Consider the following 24385-nt stretch of genomic DNA (forward strand, 5'->3'; position numbering starts at 1 on the left):
TTTTTCTGTTGTGGAAACTCTATAGTAATTAGTAACTTGGAAAAAGCCTGTAATGCAATAAAATCTTAATAATAGCTGAAAATAATTTCTCTGTATTTTTTAGGAGTTGGTGATGCTTCTTTTAGAATATAATGCTGATACTACTGTTGTTAATGGGAATGGACAGACAGCAAAAGAAGTCACTCATGACAAAGATATCAGAAACATGCTTGAAGGTAAATATTACGGATCTTAACACAAATGGCATTTACTTTAGTTATAGCCAAAGTCCAGAATATGAGTAAAACTGGTTTCCGAGATATTATATGATTGATACCAAAATAGAGGTTAGCAAGCCTGTGGTCTAATGATAATGTCACTTGGGAGTCATTGATTAGACACAAAATTATCTACACAAGAATTTCTTTACTTACAGCTTTGAAACTCTTAATTTATACAAAATTGTGGCAAGTTATAATCTATTGTTCAAATACTCAACAAAATTAAAAGTAGGAAATTAGAGACTTGAGGGAACGTGGCTGATAGGCTGAGAAAGCATGATACTACTGGAATACAGATGTACGGGACAGAGGAACTGTAGGAGTGATAGCTACTGCAGACGATAGCTCTGGCCGGCTCGTTTTCCTGAGGACTTCAACAGTGATTTCCTGATGGATCAGCTTCGCTGTTACGAACATCAAAGATTAAATTGCATTTAAGAAGACACATGAGTCTGCAATAACTCGGAGGAATTTCTCTAAAATAGTTTAAAACAAAAACGTTTCAGTGCTTACTTTGGGAAACCCTCATGCAATAGGGTAATTTCCTGAATACCCAGGGCTTTGCTGTAATTATTCAGTGGTATATCTAACACAGATAAGAGAAGATCCTAAATTTCTACTTTATGAATAAAGATACTAAATTACAGTAGCAGTTTCACACATACCCCGTGTTTCTTTCCTTTGAAATTCAGACAAGGGCAATATAATTTTATATTTAAAAGATGTTGATTTTTAAATTTTAATTATTAGTTTTTTTATCTATATAAAAACCAAAATCCTGCTTTTTTTTTTATAACTTTCTAATTGGCCCTGAAAACTAAAATCTCACTTGTTCTCTAGTTACAAAATAATATCTACTTGTCAGACATCTTAACTTGCTCCTGCATTTGAAATGAGCCCTCTCATTGTCAGTGAAGAGCCAAATCAACACGTAACAGCTCCTATCAGGCACTGTATGATGTGACTTGGGCACATGTAGAACATATTAGATGTGATTCCTGCCCTTTAATAAATTGTGATCTAATTGGGAGGATGAGGTATACTGTCTTTGATCCTGTCCTATCATTTTAATTATAACTAGTTGAGAACCCAGAACTGAGGCTTTCCTGACAGACTGGAATGTTAGCTTAGTCTGACAAGTTGACATTTAATAAGCGCAATTGTAAAGACATGCTCTAGAGCCCTTTGAAAACCCAAACTGCACAAGGACAAGGGCTTAGTTGACTTTACGGGTAATATGATTTGTCAGCTGCCGTGGTCCTAGCCTGGGAAATAGAAGTCGAGACTTAATTGAGTGATTCTGTTCTAATGAGATCACCTTAGCCGCATATAATGTCATTTGTGAATAGAGCATTAAATGGGTCACTGGCAGACTACAGCATTCATCAAGTAACTCAGCAAGAACGTAGGTAGACCAGAAACCGTGCCGTAGGGTAAGGCACAGAGAGACAGGAAATATTTTACCCCAGAAAGAAAGACATATGTTGGCACAATAAAATCATACTTAGATACTCAAAAGAGCTCATATTTGGGATGAGGGGTGATCTTATTTGTAGCAGAACCAGGTCCAGAAGATGGCTCAGTTGACAGAGTACCAGGGAGTTTATTTTTGGGTTCAATGTATTGTAATACTGGCTTGGGTTGCCTTTAAAGATGCAGTGAGTTTCCCATGATTAGAGGTATTTGGTGAGAAGGTAGGTGGACTACCACTGTCAGGCACTAGAGAGGAAGACCTTCTTTCTCTGTATCTCATTTGTGTTTTTATTTTGAAACATTTCTAACCTATAGGAAAGTTTCAAGAACAATACAGTAAACACTCATATGTCCTTCACTTATATTCACCAGTTGTTAACATTTGGATACATCTGGTTTAAATTTTTATATATTATTGATTTTCTTTTAATTATTTTTGTTCAACTATTTGAGAGTAATTTGCAGACATAGTGATACTTTACCCCTGAAGTATGTTATCAGTATGTATCTCTTAAGAACAAAGATTATTTTCTTACATAATCACGATCTAATGATTAATTTCAGGAAATTTAACATTAATATAATATTATGCAATATACATTTTATCTACAAATTTTGCCAGTTGTTTAAATGATGTTCTTTGTCCATTTTCCACCAATCTAGGATCTAATCTAGAATTCCATGTTGCATTTAATTGTCACATCTCTTTAGTCTCTCTTTATCTGAAACAATTCCTTAGCCTTTGTCTTTCATGATATTGACCTTTTTGAGGAGAAAAGCAGTTGTGGAATGGTTTGTAGAATATCACTCAATTTGGGTTTTTCTCTTTTCATGTCATTAGATTCAGGATATGTATTCTTGGCAGGAATATTTTGTAGTATATACCAATGCATGAGATTAGGCACGTGATGTAACTTTGTTTCATTATTGGTGATGTTAATTCTGATCACCTGGTCCACTGCAAAGGTATGTTTTCCCTTTGTGGTTAATAAATAATCTGTGGGAGAAAAGTTGAGACCATGTAAATATCCTGTTTACCAATAAAGTTTTAGTTAATGGTTTTAGCATTAATTGATAATATTTGCCCTAATAAATTATTACTATGGTGATTAGAAAATAATGATTTTCTATCACTGATGAAGCACATTTTCTAGGTGCTCTCTTGCATTTCAAGTGTACTATTTAACCTGTCATTTGCATGTATATGTGTCTACCAGGACAGAGGTAGACGCCATGACCTCTGAGATCCCTACTAACTCGATTCTGATTGAAAGGAAAGCATTAGAGTGAAATTAAATTTAAATTTCATAGGACAAATGATTTTTGTGATTTGTAATATTTGCTTTAAAACATTTATTGAGATACAAAATATATAGAGAAAAGTACACCTTGTTAATATACAGCTCACTGTTTTCACAAATAGAACACATCTCTGTAAATAGCACCCAAAAGAAACAGAACATTACTAGCACTGTGGAAGCTTCACCACCCCAGACTAGGATATTTGCTTTTCATTGGCAGGATCAACAGTCTTCCTTCAGTGCCTCGAATGAACACAAGACAGGAAATGTACAGGAACATAGTCCAGGAACGTATGTAGAGTTTTTGACTCCAAATCTCTGTTTTCCTGTATTTATGAGCCTGGACAACGTAGAAAGAAACATTAGGGTGTCCTTTATTTCCCTAAAGTCAGGAACAAACATTATTAAGCATTATTTGACTAGTCAATAAATATTTATTGACCAAATATGCATTGTGCTACACTGTCGTAAATGTCTAGGATACACAGGGGGATAAGAACAGGTACCTGACTTCATGAATGACTGAGGAGTTAAATTACAGCTTGGGGTAATACATGCAGCTATAGACGTATGTACAAGAGGGATAGAGACATCACTGTTCTCAAAGAGCTCACAGTCCAGTGGCTGTAGAACCAGTGAGAGGGGAGATTGAAGATAGTGAATCCCAGCAAGAGAAGCAGCCCTGGGGAGTCTACATAGAGGTGTGGCCTCCTTCTGAGGTGGAGAGAGAGTCTGGGTGTGGAAATAAAAATGTGGAAAATAAGATGATGACATATAGTAACGTTAGTCATTTCTTAAGACAAAGCTAACCTACCTAGTCCCAGTTATTCCTGAATTCGATATATGTGTTCCCTGTAGTTTAAATGCAGTAGTGTGCATCGAGTCTGAAACTTCATTTAGTGCACGGTAATTACTACTGGTGAATGTTCATCTGTTTCCCCCGTCACCCGGCTCCCCAACCCTGCTTCTCTGTCCATGACTTTACGACCCAAAAAACCTCTTATAGTTCCACAGGACATTGTGCAAGTATGTTAAGTGGGATTACTAAGACTTCCTATGACATTACTTTCTTTCTATAAGCCAAAACAATTCAAATCTAGCAGAAATGAGATTTATTTTCCTATTCCAGTCTCTTACACAAATCAGGTTGCCAGTTGCTCTTTTCCTGCAAGTCTGATCTCTGAGAAGTGTAGTAGTAAGAACATGGACCCTGGAACTAGCCTGCTCATGTTCAAATCCCAGCCCCCCACTTTTGGTGTGCAACCTTGGTTAAATTCCTTAACCTCTTGGTGCCTCAGTTGCTTTGTCTGTAAAAATCAGGATGATTTTACAGTAATGGCTACCTCAGAGAAGTTAGGAGAATTTAATGAGTTAATATTTTTAAAGTGCTTTGAATAGCACTTGGCACATATTAAGCACCATAGTATTTGTTAAATAAATATGTGGAAATATATAAGTAAATTGATATCTGCATATACTTATATGGCTTGTACATCTTCCTACCAATGCTATTTCTTATTGTTTCTTTTCACATTCTAAGGTTTTGCAAGGTATGAACCCCATTTATCTACCTTTCTAAGGCAGATACGTAATAGTATTTCAGTATGTAAAAGTAATCCATAATTATTTGTGATGGGTATTGTACTAAAAATCTTAAAGGCTCTGAATTGAAAACATAAATTCATCCACACCTGAAAGAAATTCAATTCTGTAATCTGAAATGTAAAGGCAATGAGAATAACAATAAAGGTTACCTGCATTTGAATTACAATTTAAAACATTTTGATTTTTTTCTCACCATGATCACTTTATTCCTTGTATGTTTTAGTAACGGATTTGCTAATCAGACCCTGACCAGCAGTGGAGTGACGTGTGCTTTCCTTTTACAGCTGTAGAAAGGACTCAACAAAGAAAGCTTGAAGAATTACTTTTAGCAGCCACAAGAGAAGGCAAAACAACAGAACTCACAGCTCTGGTAAAACAAAAAAACCAAAAAGCATTATTTCTTTACTTTACACTTCAGGGAAATTTTTACTTGATGTTAAGTTCATAATTTAAAGTGTGGGACCAAAAACTCCAGAGATAATAATAGTAAAACAGAAGTCCTTAAATATCTAAAAACACTTAGAATGGTAATAGTTTAAGCAGGGCACATTTTAAAAGTGATGTTCTTTCTGAATTTCTAATTCATATCCCCATCCCTTTCTCCACCATAAAACCTATGGATAAGAATCTGAATTTGCATTGTAAATAGCTAATGTAAGGACAATTTTTAAACTTTTTTTTTTTTTTTTCAAATTAAGCCAATTGAAACACAATATATCAGACCCTATGAAGGAATAAGTTCTAGTTTTGGTCAGCAATAATTTCTGAGAGGAATGCTAAACTTCTATAAAGTAACATGCAAGGAAGGGACAGTGTTTTGGAATATTTATATCACGTTAGAGCAGACTAAAAGCTTTGCCCACTTTTTTCCCCTTAGGAGACCTACTTTCCAGTTTCCATTCCCACACAGTCTCATTAAACATGGAACTCTAAATTTGTTCTGAATTCATGACTGAAGCATTGCCATTTGCTTTAAAGTTATTTCAGCTCATTTGAAAAGGCTTCTTTGGTTTCTAAGTATAGCGTCTAAAACACTTTTTAAATTTTGTGAAATGGAAACTATATAAAGAAGCTTCTATCTGCTTCTGGAAATGCTGTTGGAAATAAAAAAGCTTCTAAAGCAGTAAGTTTGGAACAACAGATTCAGTAGAACTTTGACATTTGCACATTGAACATTTATGGTTTTAACTCTGCTGCAGGCCTGCCTGTGGTAGACTGATTTGTGATTTTGCTGTCACAAGTGTGAATGGCAAGGCCAGTAGGAGGAAGCACGTCTTCAAAGTCTTCGTGAAATCTTTTTTTGTAAAAATTCTTAATTTTTGATTATTATGGAATATAATAGTTGCATATCTTTATAGAGTACATGTGATGTTTTGATACATACATACAATGTGAATTAATCAAATCAAGATATTTGGGGTATCCATCACCTCAGGCATTTAACATTTTTTTGTGTTAGGAACATTCCAATTCCACTCTTCTAGTTACTTTAAAGTATACCCTAATGTATTGTTGATTATCTTGTGAAATCTTAATGTCCAGGGTGGATGGGGTGGTGCTGGGGCAGAGGGTGATGATGTCTGTTGTCAGAGGAGTGTGGGGCCTGGACACAGGCCTGAGGTCGTGTGGCACCTGAGAATGAGCATGGGCATAGCGGGGTTGGCTGGCTTAGTGAGCTAGAAGCCACTGATGTCTAGATGCCAAGGAGCCTGGCATTCTTCAGGCTCTGCTGATACACTTTCCTGAGGATTATGGGAGAAAGTCTGTCTTTGGTATATAATTCTGCTTTGCATTTCTTTAATTGTTAGCTCAACAGGCCCAATCCTCCTGATGTTAACTGTTCGGATCAGTTAGGAAATACACCCTTGCATTGTGCAGCTTACCGGGCCCATAAACAATGTGCCTTAAAGCTTCTAAAAAGTGGAGCAGACCCTAATCTGAAGAACAAAAATGGTAAGCATGTTGGCGAACACCATGGTTGTTCATTTTGAAGTTTTAAAATGAAGTCAGTGGTATATAAAATTGGTTTTTTGTTTTTGTTTTTCACCTTTTGTTAAACTGTATGGTCTCTGTTTAATTTTAAAGTGAAGGCATTCACAGACACAAAAGAAGTATAACTGAGATAGATCCTACCCTCGAGATCTTGTTATTTGTAGTAGTTATGGTCTATATAGTTGCTGGCAACACTGACTTAGGGAACGCTGAACCATTGCTCCTAGAGGAAATACAGGGTTAGGTTTCTGAGACCCTCTGGTCACAATATTTTCATCAATTGGTCAATGGTAACCTTGTTTTGTTGGTGCTTCTATTTAAAAACACCTTATTTAATGTATATTGTTGATTCATTACCATTGAACTCATGGCCAGTGGTACCATAACTCATGCCTGAGTGAAGCTTATGTAGCATGTATTTTCTCTGTGAGGCACATCATGAGCTTCTGGCACTTAGGAACACTAGATAGCACTTCAGCACTATACCTGGGTACCATTTTAAATGGCAAAATTACCAAGAAAAAGCATAGAAATGTGAAAACTGTGACCTGTGGTGAGGGCACTTGTTTACAGTATGAAAGAAGAAGGCTGAGTATTACCTTATTATACTTCCGCTGGGAAAGTGAGTGTTGGGCAACTCAAACTTTTTTTTACCACACTGGGCACATTTGTGAATGACCAAGAACTTGCAGCAAGTACTGATTTGGGGTTTACAAATAAATCTTGGCAATAGGCAAACTTGCAAGTATGGACTCTTCAAATAATGAGAATTGACTGTACGTGCATACATGACGGTACTGAAGACAGAATTGAGTAACCAGAAGAGAAGCTGCAAAAGGTGTCTTGGGTATTTAAAAGAGGAACAGCCCAGTAGGGCCTTTCCATATCAGTTTTTAGGGTGCTTCCTGCTGCATAACCACCAGTCTGGATTAAGACTTGCCAGTGGTTCCACAGGACCCCGTGTTCACCTCCATCAGAGCCTAAACCACGCTCTGTGGTATTGTTGGCTTTCATAGCTGTCTCCCGTGAGACTGAATGCCTAAGGGCAGGGCTAGTATTTTACTGTCTAGTTTACCCAGCACCTAGAGTCAGGCATAGCACATAACACCTTGGGAGGGTTGCATATTCGTTAAAGGTCTGGAGTAATTAAAAATAGGTACTTGAAGAAATGGCAGTTAGGGGTGGGGAACCTGTGGCCTTCTGGATCCATATGTGCGGCCTTTTGACTGAATCCAGATTTTACAGAACTAATCCTCTATTAAAGAGATTTGTTCTGAGAAGTTTGGATTCGGTCGAGGGGCCACACTTGGGGATCTGGAGGGCCATGTGTGGCCTTGAGTAGGATTTTTTAAACATTTAATCTCTAAATAATACTTCAGTTTGTATCTCTAACAGAAGGCCCCTTCCATGTACTTTTTACTATAAACACAATACCATTATTAGTAAGACTGTGATAAGCAGGAATTTGGGAAAGGGTATTCCAAGCAGAGGGAAGATTATGAGAAAAGGCATTAAGGTGAAAAATGTAAGTCAAGTTTAGGTGACATCCCCAGTTTGACACATCCAAGGGAATATAACGGGGAGCAGTACTAGGTCATCCTAAAATGCATTTGAGACTTACCTAGAGGAAAGCCTTGAAATGCCAGGCTATTTTACCCCTTAATTTGGAAAGCCAGAGGAACTCAGATAAGTGAGCTGTGGAGGAATGAGGTGCCTTGGGAAGGTTAATAGTTAATAGGATAGACTGTGACAGGCCCATGACAAATAGGGAGGGACCAGTAGAGGTTGAAATGGTCTTCGGTGAAAGGTGATTAGGACCTGATCTTTAGTGATGGCAATTGGAGTAGAAAGGAGGAAGAAAATTTATTAAAGAATCTCCTCTTTGACTGTCCTGTGTGATCACACTTTCACTGTCCAGTAGAAATATGGGAGTTCACTTTGTAATTTTAAGTTTTCTGGTAGCCACATTAAGAAAAGTAAAAAGAAACTGGTGAAATTAATTTTACTAATGTATTTTATTTAAAGCAATGTATCCAAAATACCATTTCAACATGTAATCAGTGAAAATTATCAATGCTGTCTTACTTTCCTTTTTTGGTACCAAGTCTTTGAAATCTGGTGTGTATTTTACACTTACAGCACATCTCGGTGTGGACTAGCCACATTTCAGGTACCAAACAGCTACATGTGATTGGTGCCTGCCGTATTGGACAGTGCAGCTCTCTGGCTGGACTGAGGCTCCGCGGTTGCCATGCTGTCCCCACCTTGCACGTGCTGTTCTCTCTGCCAGAAAGGCCCTTTTCCTGCATGTCCATCTGGTAAACCCTAGTTTTACTTCAAGAGCTTGCTCAAAATCTGCTTTCCCTGTATCCCTGAGACAGATATAGGTTCTTCCTGAAATAAAAGTTAGAGGAGAAATTGGGGGACAGAGAAGAAGTACCCAGGAGAAGTGAGAAAAATGCAAGTTCTATGGAAGGCAAAAGAAGAGGGAAAATGTTATCAGTGTCATGTGCAAGTTAGATTGAAGAAGATAAACTCTGAGAAAAAGCTGGGAATTCAGTGACTGAATGCCCGGGGGTCATTTGGACAGAGTAGTTTCAGTTTCCACAGGGTAGTTGGGCAAAAGTTGGGTTAGGGGTTAGGGATTGAGTAGAAATCAAAGAAGCTGAGGAAACACTGTTTAAAAACAGAAGAGATGGCTCCATGGCCAAGTGGAGGTTTTTTTTAGGCAAGGGAATTTTAAGCATGTTTAAAGTTAAGGAGGAACGAAGCAATAGAAAACGAGCTTGATGATTTATTTGTGACAGTTATTAATAGAACATGTAATTTTTAAAAAGGTGTACTGTTGATGGTAATAGTAAAAACAAAGTAAGTAGGAACATATTTGATAAAAGATACTTAGTTTTTTGTGAAGGAAACACAGCTGAAGGACAGAAAAGAAAACCTAAAAAATGGAGAGCCTACCATGTCTTTGGTGGGGAGAAACTCCACATTGAAAAGCTAATGGTTCTTCCCAAATTAATGTATAAATAAATTCAAAGCAGTCTCAGCCAGAATCCTCAGAGTTTCCATAGAACTTGACTAGGTGATCATAGATTTTTACAGGAGAGTCGGGGGCTGAGAATTTTAAAGGGGAAGAGAGAGAAGTAAGGCAGCTAGCTTGTCTTGCTGGACAGGAAGACTAATAGGAGCCTATGGGAATTAAAACATTTATTCATTCAGCAAAGATATATGAAGTGCTTGTGCGCCTGGTACTGGTCCAGAGATGAGGGATCTAGAGCGGTGAGGGGAAAAACCCAACAGGCAAGTCCACGTGAAGCTTATGTCCACGTGAAATGGGAAGATGTGGGAGGTTTAAAATGCAGCAGTGACATGGTCTGGCTTATGTTGTAAAAGCTGATTGCTCTAGTCTACAGAATAGATGGTAGGAGGGCAAGGAAGAAGGGACAGCAGCTAAGAGGCTACTGGCATAATCCAGGTGAGAGATGATAACTGGCTTGTGTCAGGATAGTGGCAATAAAGATGGTAGTTGAATTTGTTTACACATTTTGAAGGTAGAACGGCCAGGATTTTCCAATGGCTTAGATATGAGGAATCAGAGGAGTAGGAGTCAAGGATGACAGTGTTTGCCTTGAGCACCTGGGAGAACGGAGTTCTCACTTACTTGAGAAGGGGAAGGCTGCAGGAGGGGCAGGTTAGCAGTTGCTGAGAATTAGGGGTTTGGTTTTTTAATATATTTAAATTTTGCAATATCCATTATACAAACCAAGGGAGACAGCTAGAAGTAGAAGATTGAGTTTAAGGGAGAAATCTGGGTGGAGATAGAAATTTGGGAATTGTTAGCACATATCCATACAGTTATTTAAAATCATGAGATAAGATCTCCCAGCAAGATCTTGGTATTGGCGTTAGTTCAGGGTACACAGGAAGACCAGAGAGTTGAGACATTAAAGTGTGTACATATGGGAACTTGGTAAATGACAAAGGTAGCATTATAAGTGGGTGGGGAAAGGATCGAGTAAATAATGCTGGGACAATTGACTGTCTACATAGCTATAGGTCATTTTAGATGCCTATTTCATGTTGGTAACTGAATTCTAGGTATTTTAAAGACCTAAGTGTGCAATATAAACTTTAAAACATCAAGAGAGGCTTCTGCTTTTGACCATAAGTTACAGGGACTAGATTTTCCTCCATTCCCCCTACTTCTATTAATGTTGTATTGGACGTTCTAGTTGGGCAGTAAAGCAAGAAAAAGGAATAAAAGACATTCAGACTGAAAAAGAAGTAAAACTGTTTATTCATAGATGACATGATCATTCATGTTAAAAAAAAAAAATCCTAAGAAATCTACAACAACCTATTAGAGTGAGCTAGTTCAATATATAAAAATCAATTGTATTTCTCTATACTAGTCCGAAGTTGAAATTGAAAAAGCAAACCATTTATAATAGCATTAAAATTTTATGGAATACTTAGGAATAAACCTGGTAAAAGAGGTACAAGACTTGTCCACTGAAAACCACAAAACATTGGGTGAGAGAAATATAAGAATATCTAAACAAATGGAGAGGTGTACTGTTTTCAGGAATCAGAAGCCTTGACATTGAGGTGTCAGTTTCCCCAAATTGATCTAGTGATTCACTGTAATCCCAATCAAAATCTAGCAGGGTTTTTTGGGTATAAATTAACAAATTGATTATATATTTTATATTGAAATACAGAGGACCCTAGGATACCCAAAACAACTTTGAAAAAGAACAAAGTTGAAGGACTTATACTACTTTATTTTAGGACAGAATGGATTGGTGTAAGAATAGGTGTACAGATGGATGGAGCAGGGGAATCCGGTAATCAACCCACATGTATAATATAGTCAATTGATTTTTGGCAAAGGTCAATGGGGAAAAAAATAAACTTACCACACAAGTGGTGTTAGAAAAGTTGGATGGCAATATGCAAAACAGTGACTCTTGTCCCTGACCTCACACAATAAAAATTAGCTCTCAACTGATCACAGAAATAAATATAAGAGTTAAAACCATAAAAATCTAGAAGAATACGTAGGAGAAAATCTTAGTTTGGATTTGGTGAAGATTTCTTAACTATAAAATACTGATAAATTGGACTTTTCTCAAAATTAGAAAGTTATGCTCTTCACTAAGCACTATTATGAAAATGCTGGCCGTTGTATGGGAGAAAATATTGGCAAAACATATACAACAATGTACTGGCATCTAGAATATGTGAAGAACCCTTTTAACACAATAGGAAGATAAAGCAACCCAATTTTTGAATGGTTCAACCAGACACTTCACCAAAAAAGATATATAGATGGCAAAAAAAAATAGGCACATGACTAAAGACTTCACCTAGAGATATAGAACCAAGATTAAATTTCACTTACATGAAAAAAAAATTCATTCACTTCAATACAAGAGGGTATGTACCATGATGTTTATTTCAGGTCTACTTAACATAGTGAAAAGTGGAGATAAGCTTAACTGCTTAAATCAATTGGTTTATCCTTGCAGTGGCACTAAAATAGATAAACTACAGCTACATATGTCAACATGGATAAATGAAAACAGTGTTAAGAAAGGAAATTGCAGAATGATAGCTACATTATACCATTATTTTAACATTAAAACTGTATTTTTTTTAAGTTTTGTTTTAATTAACTTTTTTTTTTTTTTTTTTTTTGAGACAGGGTCTTGCTTTGTCTCCTAAGCTAGAGTGCAGTGGTGTCGTCATAACTCACTGCAATCTCAAACTCCTGGGCTCAAGTGATCTTGCTGCCTCAGCCTCCTGAGTAGCTGGGACTATAGGCGTGCACTACTATGCTGGGCTGATTTTTGTATTTTTTGTGTAGAGCTGGTATCTTGCTGTTGCTCAGGCTGGTCTTGAACTCCCGGGCTCAAGCGATCCTCCTGCCTCAGCCTCCCAAAGTGCTAGGATTATAGGGGTGAGCCACCATGCCCAAACCATATTTAACATTTAAAAATACTTTGTTCATGGATACATTACTGTATAATAAAAGTAGAAAGATGCGCATGGCAATAATTCCAATTTAAAAATCATGATTACCTTAGAAAGTTAGTATCAGTTTATAGACAGATTTAACATTGAAAGGTAAACATCCAGAAGTAATGTAAGGGAGGGTACAGATGTCTGGAAAGGATTTCTCTAATCAGCTTTATGAACTATAGAGCAATGGCAGTAACCACATTACATAATTTAAATTTTATCTGTCAATTACTAGTTAAGAACCAAAGTTGTTTTCCTACCTGGGAATTAGGCAAAGGAATCTCCAAAGTGCTAAAAGAGTCACAAAACCAGATGTCGATGTTAAAATGTGATTCCTAGTCTCTACAAATTTGCCAAACACTTGAATGTTGTTTCTATGTGGTGATTTATAATGGTTTTTCCTTCAAAATTTAGATTCAGAAGCATCCAAATGGAACAAGGAATAACAAAGTTCCATACAAATATCAGTCTAACTGTGGAAAAAAAAAACTTCCCTCGTAAACATTGAAAAGTTGATTATTGGTATTCAAATATACTCTTACTTTGTAGTTTATGTTAGTAACCAAAGTTGAACATTCCTGAACAAAGCTGTTAATGTGTTCTTGAAAAAAGGCAAGATGGAAGGTTTTGAAAAGGTATAATTAAAAAAAATTCACGGCCGGGCGTGGTGGCTCACGCCTGTAATCCTAGCACTCTGGGAGGCCGAGGTGGGCGGATCGTTTGAGCTCAGGAGTTCGAGACCAGCCTGAGCAAGAGCGAGACCCCACCTCTACTAAAAATAGAAAGAAATTATATGGACAGCTAAAAATATATATAGAAAAAATTAGCCGGGCATGGTGGTGCATGCCTGTAGTCCCAGCTACTCGGGAGGCTGAGACAGGAGGATCGCTTGAGCTCAGGAGTTTGAGGTTGCTGTGAGCTAGGCTGACGCCACGGCACTCACTCTAGCCTGGGCAACAGAGTGAGACTCTGTCTCAAAAAAAAAAAAAAAAAAAAAAAAAAAAAAAAAAAATTCACAAGAACAATATCTGCAACATAGAAAGTTTTAAAAATAGAGAAAAAACACAAATTACCCAAACTAACCATTGTTACTTTGGCATCCTTCCAATCTCTTTTCACACCTATTTTAGAGCATTTTTGAAATTGTAAAACTAATGCTTGTTTGTAGTTGGTATGAAACAAAGTTACCAAAAAGTTTATAATCACCCGTAACACAAACATTCAAAAATTTAGTTTTTAGTTAATATTTCATGGTAAAATAGATTTTTAAAAAATGTTAAATAATAAGATACCAACTCAAGAGTGTAAGAGAAGAAAGGTTATATGTATATAAGAATACAGAGGTATCTCATGATATTCCAAAGCAGAAAATGACAGTAGGCATCAGATGGGATGAAATTGGGAACCAGAGAACCCTTAGGAACCAAGATGGCCGCCACTCACTGTATGTGTATCTGTCTCTCTCTCTGCATGGTCTCCTACCAGACCATGCTCTTGGCAGACCAGCTTTTTTATTTTCCAGTATACATAATGGAAGATGGCAGCCCCGTAACTCCATTAGTAGACCACAATCTCTTTTTTTCTTTTTTCTTTTTCTTTTTCTTATTTTTTATACTCACCACTATACTAACGAGGAGACCACAGTCTCTTAGCCTCAGTTTTAAATACAGTGTGAGATCATCGGACAGTACTCGCTTATGTTAGCTGGCTATAATCACTTGGGACTGTGGGGGCAGGGCCGTACTGTATAAAGGGGGCTGCTAGGGCCCTCCCCTAGAAGCACCGAAAGGGCAGTGCTCAGAGAATGGTGAATGGGTGTGGGCTGCAGACATCTCAGGAAAGTATAGAGTTGGTATATTAAAATCCTACTTTTTATCAAGCATCAACAGTCTTTTCCATATTGTCCCCGGAAGCGTAGTCTTCGTGGCTCACCTTTTGGATAGTACTTCATGTGAATATAACATATTTGTTTTTCACCCAGAAGTCTAGTGATCAGGGTAATCATTATTTCTATATATTTCTTACAACTAAATTTTCCTAGTCTTGTTTCTTTTTAAAAAGAAAAGAATATTTTAAATTTTTAATCAAATTTGTTGATGTTCCTTTTTGATTTTTTTCTAAGACTTCTAAAAGCTTAAGTAGAAAGTTGGTAAACATTTGATTCTGTTTTCTCCTAGTTTATCTCAAATCACATTCATTCAGCACATGCTGAGCCTCTGCTGTGCCAAGAACTGTCCTAGGTGCTGGAGATCCAACAGTGAACAGAATCTGACAGTCCCCATGCTTTGGAGTAATATATTCTAGTGGGAGGACAGAGACAAAAAATTAAATGCATGTATGCTGTCAGGCAGTGAGGTGCAAGAAAATAGGTTGAGGGGACAGAGAGTGATGGTGGGATGGGGTGTCTTAGGATGAAAAGGGAGAGTTCTCTAAGTGACTTTGAGCAAAAGAGCTGAATTGAGTACGGGAGTGAGCCCTGAGGGTATCTGGCAGAAGAGCATTCAAGGCAGAGGGAAAGCAGGTGTGAAAGCCCTAGAGCAAGAGAAGATGTGGCACCTTTGAGGAGGAGGAGGAAAGCTGCCAGGGTGCCTAGAGCAGGGCGAGTTGGAGAGAGGTAGATATAGTGTTGGAGAGGCTGCCAGAGGCCCAGAGCTTGGTGGTATGTGAGTGTGGTCGGAGGACTTGCAGCAGGAAAACTGGTGTAAGAGCGTGTGTTAGGATGTGAGAGTCTCAGATTGCTAATCACTTTTCTTTATGTAAGTAAGCTTTCCTTTTCCATTGTTTTGTCTTGCCAATATATGTTAAGAATTTATTTTCTTTTCATATTTAGTATTTTCTATTCTCTTTCATTGCCTCATCTGGCTCTTCTTTAGCCTGTATTGCACTTTTAATGACTATTTTTATTATGTTTTAATAGCTAATAAAGTTTCTCCTTACTGTTCTTGTTCTTAAGAGAATTTCTTTAACATTCTTGTTTATTTTTCCAGATGGCATTTAAAATAATTTTCTTAGGTTCCCCGTTGGGATTTAATTGGAATTGCATTTTATATAAATTAATTTACATATAGGAGAATTGACATTTTTTATTTTTCCTGTTAAGGGATAAATTTGTGTCATACAAAAATTTAAATATTACATCATTTCAGTTTTTTACTTTATTGTGGTTGAGAGGAGATGTAGTATATTTTTGAAATGACTGGTTATAGAACTCATCTAAGTAGGGAGGCTATTGAGTTCAAAAAGCATTTAATTGAATTCTTATTGTGTGCCATTTACTTTAGACATTGAATCCAGAAATGAGGGCTCTGTCCTGGAATTTTATCTAGTTGGCAGGAGCTCAGAATTTATTTTTGGCATTAAGGCAGAATACTATGAAAGAAATCATATTGTCGTCGTCTTCTTCTCTGCCTAAAGGAATAATTTCTCAAAAGTGCACTGTGGGTAGAACAAAAATAACACAGGATTGGCAGACCTTTATAAGACATCTTCCTATGTGCTAGATAGAAAAACTAAACTGATCATTCATTTTTCAGTTAATGTTTTAAAAAGTTTTTCCCCACTAAAGTAATATATCATCAGCCCCAGCTTTACCCATCAGCAGCTTTATAAATTTACCTCCAAAATTAATCTCAAACCTATATATTTCTCTTCATAGTAAAACCTGTCTGCATTTTACTAACTCACTAGTCCTAACCACGAGTCTCTTTTACTTGCACGATTGCTCTCTCTCTGTAACGAGTCTCTCTGCTTTTCTCTTGTCACATTTACCAGCCATTTTCCACACAGCAGCCACAGTGACCTTTGAAAAAACATTATTACGGAAATTATCACAGCTTAAAATACAGAATAGCAGGCTGGGCATGGTGGCTCACACCTGTATTCCTAGCGCTCTGGGAGGCTGAGCCAGGAGGATCACTTGAGGTCAGGAGTTCAGAACCAGCCTGAGCAAGAGTGAGGCTTCATCTCTACAAAAAATAGAAAAATTAGCTGGGTGTGGTGGTGCGTTCCTGTAGCTCTAGCCACTCAGGAGGCTGAGGCAGGAGGATCACATGAGCCCAGGAGTTTGAGGTTGCTGTGAGCTATGATGATGCCACAGTACTCTAGCGCAGGTGACAGAGCAAGACCCTGTCTCACCAAAAAAAAAAAAAAAAAGAATAGCATAATTAATTGATGTACTCATCACCCTACTTCAGAATTATCAATAATGGCTACTCTTTCTTTATCTTTTCCCACCCCTGGATTATTTTGAAACAGTTCCAGATATCATGCCATTTCATCTGTAAAATACCAGGTGCTCCTCAACTTACGATGGGGCTACAACTCAAAAAGCCCATTGTAAGTTGAAAACATCATAAGTTGAAGTACACTTGATACCCTAATAAACCCATTATAAAATCGAAAAACTAAAAGTTGAACTGTCATAATTTGGTATATTAATATACTATAGTTCAGTATACTAATAAAAGATAAGGGCACCTTTAAAAAAACCATAACCATGTGATAGTTGCACAACTCAGTGAACATATTAAAAACCATTGAGTTACACAGCTTAAATGTGTAAATTGTATGATATGTGAATTTGTATCTCAATAGAACTATTAAAAAACATGAACAAAATAGTATTATCTTATTAGTAATATTACAGTGTTCTCAAGGTCATGAAATAGCCAAAGTTCACATTTCACTAAGTATCGTATAATTTTTTTTAATACTTTGATAGAGTTTCAAACATAAGTCAGATCATGTTATTCTTTTATTAATAAACCTTCAGTAGCTTTCCATCATATTTAGAACAAACCCAAATTCCTTATACTGGCTCACAAACATCTGGCCTACAAAGCCCCCTTATATGATATGGCTTCTGTTTACTTCTCTGACTTTGTCTCTTGCCTGCCTCGTACCTCAGGGCCTTTGCATTAGCTGTTCCCTCTGCTAGAATGCCCTTCTCCTGTAGGCTGGATCTTCTCCTTAGTCTAAGCATCCCTTCCTTAGATGTAGTGGCCACCTGTATCCTCCAGGCCCTCATCTTCCAATCTGAAGTGATATCCCAGTCATTGTTTATCAAATCATTTATTTAAAAAATCTTGGCATACCTTGGTATGCCTGCTGTATCTTTTAAAATTCATTTATTATTTGTATTTCCCTCCTCCTTTGCTTTCCCCACCACTCAGGTTTTTTTCTGTCATGTTCACTGCTGAATCCCTGGTACTGGACATACTAATTGGCACATTGGAGATCTTTATATTAAAAAAATTGCCCCAAGGTATTTGTATTTATAAAAGGGTTATTTGATAGAATATATCACCTTACTGCATAAACACAGTTCCAGAGTTACCATTGATAGGTTATTTTGAAAAATCTATTTTGTTACAATTTTTATGTGTAGCCGTTGTTTCTCTAGCAATTAGTAAGCGATTTGACGTTTTTATGTTTTATTTTTGTAGCTTTCATCCTTCATTTAGTGTCCTCACTTCAGAACTCAAATAACTTTGATAAAACAAATTCTGTTTTTTTTTTTTTTTTTTGAGACAGAGTCTCACTCTGTTGCCCAGGCTAGAGTGAGTGCCATGGCGTCAGCCTAGCTCACAGCAACCTCAGACTCCTGGGCTCAAGCGATCCTCCTGCCTCAGCCTCCCGAGTAGCTGGGACTACAGGCATGCACCACCATGCCCGGCTAATTTTTTCTATATATTTTTAGCTGTCCATATAATTTCTTTCTATTTTTAGTAGAGATGGGGTCTCGCTCTTGCTCAGGCTGGTCTCGAACTCCTGAGCTCAAACGATCCGCCCACCTCGGCCTCCCAGAGTGCTAGGATTACAGGCGTGAGCCACCACGCCCGGCCCAAATTCTGTTTTTGTTGTGGTTGTTTGACAAAACATAGAGTGTTTGCATGTGTAAGATTGAAAAAATTACATAATATCTTGCTGGCTTCATTCTCCATTGTCACCTTTTCCTTTTATCCTAAGTTGTGGACCGTCACAGCCTCAGCCTGCGAGCTCTCTCTGCTACCTGTTCTCCAGTGAGGTAGCTTAAGAGTGGCTATGGTAGGCTGAATAATGGACGCCCCAAAATGTGATTAGTTAAGTATCCTGAGATGAAGGGAAATACTAGATTATCCAGGTGAACCCATGTAATTACAAGGCTCCTTATCGGAGGGAAGCAGGAGGATCAGAATACATAGAGAGAATGAAATGATGGAAGCGGAGCTTGGAGCGGTGTGCTCTGAAGATGGAGGGAGGGACCCCGAGTCAGGTGATGTTGGTGGCCACTACAAGTGGAAAAGGCCAAGAAACAATCTCCTGTAGAACCTCCAGAAGGAATGCAGCTCTAAGCCTTGATTTTAGCCCAGTGAAACTGATTTCACACTTCTGACCCCCAAACTGTAAGATAATACGTGTTACGGTTTTAAACCACTAAGTTGGTGGTAATTTGTTACAGCAGTCCTAGAAAACTAATACGGTGGTTTAAGGCGAGAAAGCTTAGATGATCACAGAACCTTTGCAGAGTGTTCTGAAGTTAATTTGATTTGCTGGCTAAATAATTCGCTAACCAAAAGGCCATAATTTTGGGGGAAAAGAAAAATATGTAGTTGATGGAAACATGAAGGAGTATCGTGTGCTGTATTCGCAGCATTGATTTTTATAGTACATTTAAGCTCTTGATGGCGTTTTTCTCTCATATTTTACACAGATCAGAAACCTCTTGACCTTGCCCAGGGTGCTGAAATGAAACACATTCTTCTTGGTAATAAGGTGTGTAGTCATGGATTAAGGTTATGTAATTTTTAGAAAAAAATTTTTGCTTGAAATATACAGACGCATTTTTAATGAAAACGTGTTTTCAATAGGTCATCTACAAAGCATTGAAACGATACGAAGGCCCTCTCTGGAAGGTAGGCTGGGATGGTTTTTTAAATTATAAAACTGGAAAGAAGAATTCTCAAGTGCTCCATTTCTATTTTTTAAAAAAAATCATTTCTAAAGTATGTGATTTAATCATTCTTGGATCTTATAATGTAAACCATTTTTATGCTGCTGGTCTTCAAGAGGCTTCTGCTGATTGTAGTAATTACTTTCTTTTATGTTGATGGTCACTTTTAGGTGTTTTTTTTTTATGTGTGTATGTTGATTAGTGACTTTTACGTGACTAGTGACTAAGTTTATAGGGAAAGGTGTTGGGGAAAATACATTTTTTTCCTCACTAAATTATAGAATTACAGTATTATTTTTGCTATGAACATTGAACCATGGAGGACTTAGGAGAAAATTAATATTTGAATTGTCACATGGTACACATACAACATTCTTCTGGTTATGAAAATTTCCGTTTTGGAGTTTTGGAGTTGAGTTATTTTCTAGAATTAACCATATTAGAGCACATGATTGCTTTTGCATTTGCAAGCAGTCCCTCTGTATGTTTGTGTACTTGTATGTTTACATTATATGAAATTAGGATAACTTTCTTTTTTTAGACATTCATTCATGACTTTGAGGAAGTTATCTTTGAAGCCCACACTGTTATATTTTCTATAAATATCCCTGAACAGTATTGTCAGAATCATAAACTGTACTCATCACTGACCTTATCAATATGGCATTTCTTCTGTTCCTGTCACCGGTAGTGGTGTTTTCATTACTGCACTTAGCACCTAAGTTCATGTTAGATCATTTTTTAATGTTCAGTAATACTCTCTAGATGAAAGACTCGTATATAACTGTCATAACTTAATTACTTTTTCAGCCAAGCATTGGAATCTGGATGTGTCTGCTTGAGAAATCTTTGTCATTTTTCCTTTAGAGTTCAAGATTTTTTGGCTGGAGATTATTCTGGGTAGTGTTAGAGCATGGAGTCCTTTCATGGTATAGGAAACAGTAAGTATTGTGATCCTTATAACTTACTCAATTTCATTATATAAATTTTGAAAGATTAAATTTTTTTGCTTATCTCCTTTCCTTTTGTCTTGATAATTTAATATTTATTTTGCAGGCCTGATGCAGTTCATAACATTTATCGCCAGGGATGCAAACACCTGACTCAAGCAGTGTGCACGGTAGGCTGAGACGTGGATCTTGTGCTCTAACTGTGAAATCAGTTCTGCAAGTGATTGCCCCTAATCATTTATATAAGCCTTGCAAAATCTTGAGGTTCTGTGGAATGGTGTAGAAAGCAGTTGTATGTATTTTTATTTGAGAACAAGGAAAGTTGTAGAATCTCCATTTTGGGAAAAAAAGTTAAAAATATAATCAACTTTTATATATCTCCAGGTATTGTGGAATGAGAGATGGAGTATACAAAAATATCTGTACAGATCTTCTAATATTTCCTGTGTGTATCTATACATGAGTAAATCTGGATAATGGAAGTTTCTCTGAGATTAAAATAAAATGTAAAGCCTATGTCAGAATCAGGAATCTTAGGTTCTCTGTATTTACTTCTAGCTGTTTTACTTTGACAGCCACGAGTATAAAGCATGTTTTTCCTCTATAGGGAGTGGTCTAAGTCCTGGAGCCCAGACATCCTTTCTCGTTTTCCACTTCAAGTCCTTTAGGGTTGTTAACATACCTCACAGTCTGCCTGCTCTTCAGAGCACACCTCCTGCCTCCTCCCAGGGTGTCAGGAGCTTATTAGGTACTTACCCCTGCAGTACAGCTGGTGACAGAGCCTGGCCGATTAGTGTCCTGCACAACTTCCTCTTCTCACATCAGACCTGACGGGCTACGGGAACCTTCCTCCAATCTTACCCATCTCATCTTTTCGTTTCTTCTGTTGATGCAGTCCTGCCCCTTCTCCTCTGTTCCTGCTCTTGATTCATCGTCTACGTGATACCAAGCTTTTCCTCAGCTGGGTCCTTTATCTCCTCCTTCTTTAGAACAAAAAATAAACAAGTTACTCCCCTTACACTTTTAAAATTTCTTGGTCTTTAGCTTCTCTGAAATTGATTAGCTCCTGCCATGTTATGCATCACTTTGTTTTGTATAATAACTTTTAGTTTCTTACATACTAATAGTTGTCTGTTTAACCCTGCTTCTATGAATCACACATCAGTACGAGCTAGCGGGCACGAGTGACTCCTCTAAGGCAGGCTCTGTTCACGTTCTGGTGTTTTAAGGTAGAAGCTTAGATTCTTGATTTGAGATCTTTTTCATATATAGGTATTTCTAGTTATAAAGTACTTTTTAAAAAATTGTGGTAAAATAAATATGAAACTTAACATGGTAACTGTTTTTAAGTGTGTGGTTCAGTGGCATTAATACACTCACATTGTTGCGCTATTATAATCACTGTCCATCCACAGAACCCTTTTTATCTTCTCAAACTGATGCTATGATAGTATGAAACGCTAACTTTCCATATCTCCCTCCCACTGCAGCCCCTTGCAGCCAGCATTCTATTTTCTGGCTACCCTAGGTACCTCATATAAGTGGAATCGTACAGTATCTGTCCTTTTGTGACAGGCATATTTCATTTAACATCATATCCTCAAAATTCATCCATGTTGTAGCATGTGTCAGAATTTCCTTTTTTTCATTTTAAAACTTTGAATTGTGGTTAAAGCACACATACACACGGCCCAGGGGCAGTGGCTCACACCTATAATCCTAACACTTTGGGAGGCCATGGCAGGGGAGGATTGCTTGAGGTCAGGAGTTCAAAACCAGCTTGAGCACGAGAGAGACTCTGTCTCTACAAAAATAGAAAAATTAGCCGGGCGTGGTAGCACATACCTGTAGTCCCAGTTATTCAGCAGGCTGAGGCAGGAGGATCGCTTGAGCCCTGGAGTTTGGGGTTGCCGTGAGCTATGACAAGGCCACTGTGCTCTAGCCCAGGAGACAGAGGAAAACCCTGTTTCAAAAAACAAAACCAAAACAAACAAAAAAACCCAGAAAAAAAACAAAAAAACACACATAACATTTACCATCTTTACCCTTTTTAAGTGTACAGTTCAGTAGCATTAACTGTATTCACTTTGTTGTGAGTCAGATCTCTGGAACTTTTTCATCTTGCAAAACTGAAACTCTATATTTGTCGAACAGCTCCCTATTTCTCCTGCCCCCAGCCCCTGACAAGCACCGTTCTACTTTGTGTTTCTGTGAGTTTGACTACTTCATATACCTCATATAAATGGAATCATACAGCATTTGTCTTTTTGTGACTAGCTTATTTCACTTAGCGTAATGCCCTTAAGAGTCATCCATGTTGTAGCATGTGACAGGATCTCCTCCTTCTTTAAGGCTGAATAATAATTCCATTGTATGTATATTCTACATTTTCTTTGTCCATTCATTTGTCAGTGGATATTTGGGTTGCTTCCACCTCTTGGCTATTGTGAATAATGCTGCAATGAACATGGGTTTGCAAATATCTCTTCAAAATCCTGCTTTCAGTTCTTTTGGATAATTACCTAGAAATGGAATTGCTAGATCACATGGTAGTTCTACTTGTAATGTTTTGAGGAACCTCCATACTGTTTTCCACAGTGGCTAGACCATTTTACATTCCTACCAACAGTGTCCAAGTGTTCCAATTTTTTCCACATCCTTGCTGATATTTCTTATCTTCCGTTTTTTTTTTTTTTTTTTTTTTGTAATGATCCTAATGGCTGTGAGGTAGTATCTCATTGTAGTTTTGATTTTTCAATTCCCTAATGATTAGTGATATTTAGCATCTTCTCTTGTTTTTATTGGCTGTTTGTATATTGTCTTTGGAGAAATGTCCTTTGCCTATTTTTAAATTGGTTTTAATTTTTTGTTGTTTAGTTGTAAGAGCTCTTTATATATCTGAATATTAACTCCTTATCAGCTGTATTATTTACAATTTTTTTCTCATTCTGTGGGTTGCCTTTTCACTTTGTTGATTGTGTCCTTTAATGCACAGAGGTTTTAAATTCTGATGTAGTCCAGTGTATCTGTTTTCTTTTGTCACATGTGCTTTTGGTGTCATATCCAAGAAATCATTGCCAAATCCAGTGTCATGAAGTTTTCTCCTTTTTGTCTAAAAATTTTATAATTTTAGCTCTGATGTTTAGGTCTTTAATTCATTTTGAGTTAATTTTCATATATGGTGTAAGATATGGGTCAGACTTCATTCTTCTGCATGTGGATATCCAGTTTTCTCAGTTTTGAAGACTGTCCTTTTCCCGTTGAATGTTCCTGGCACCTTGTCAGAAATCGTTTGACCATATATGGGAAGGCTCACTTCTGGGATCTCTCCTTTCTTCCATTGGTACGTGTATCTGTCATCATGCCAGTATATGAATATAACCACTTCATTCTTCTTATATTACTGTTTGCGTGTTGTCTCTTTTTTATCCATTTACTTTCAACCTATTTGTGTCTTTATTTTCTGTCTTTTGTAGATAGTATATGTTTTAGTCCCTATTACCCATTCTATTTTTGCCTTTTAATTAGATTGTTCATTGTCTTCATATGTCCAGTAATTTTGGATTGTATCCTTAATATTATGAATGCTAAGTTCTGTAGCCTTTGGATTTCATTGGTTTTCTCTGTTAAATGTTATTTCCTTTGTTTTAGCAAGTCATTTTCTCAACTTGTTTTGGATTATCAATTCTGTGTCTTGGGCAGCAGCTCTGGTCTCAGTTCAGATGGGCTGTGTTAACGTGAGCTGCTTTGAATCTTTGCGTGCAGCTCATGCATCAGTTAGAGATGGGAGTAGTAGACGGAATTTGGGGAGACTTTCTCTAGCTCTTTCCCAGGGGATTCCCCTTC

The 24385-nt window shown here is 37.3% G+C and overlaps 1 protein-coding gene across 1 annotated transcript in view; it reads left to right on the plus strand.

The window, feature by feature from the left end:
• Positions 1 to 24385, plus strand: part of OSBPL1A (oxysterol binding protein like 1A) — a 187203-nt gene that overhangs the window by 38559 nt on the left and 124259 nt on the right. The window contains exons 5-11 of the mRNA XM_069468506.1: positions 104 to 215; positions 4924 to 5009; positions 6448 to 6592; positions 19350 to 19411; positions 19507 to 19551; positions 20457 to 20530; positions 20646 to 20709. Coding sequence (XP_069324607.1) covers positions 104 to 215; positions 4924 to 5009; positions 6448 to 6592; positions 19350 to 19411; positions 19507 to 19551; positions 20457 to 20530; positions 20646 to 20709 — 588 coding nt within the window. The remainder of the gene's footprint in view (positions 1 to 103; positions 216 to 4923; positions 5010 to 6447; positions 6593 to 19349; positions 19412 to 19506; positions 19552 to 20456; positions 20531 to 20645; positions 20710 to 24385) is intronic.

The sequence above is a fragment of the Eulemur rufifrons genome, chromosome 5 (assembly GCF_041146395.1).
Source record: "Eulemur rufifrons isolate Redbay chromosome 5, OSU_ERuf_1, whole genome shotgun sequence".
In the NCBI taxonomy this organism is placed as follows: Eukaryota; Metazoa; Chordata; class Mammalia; order Primates; family Lemuridae; genus Eulemur; species Eulemur rufifrons.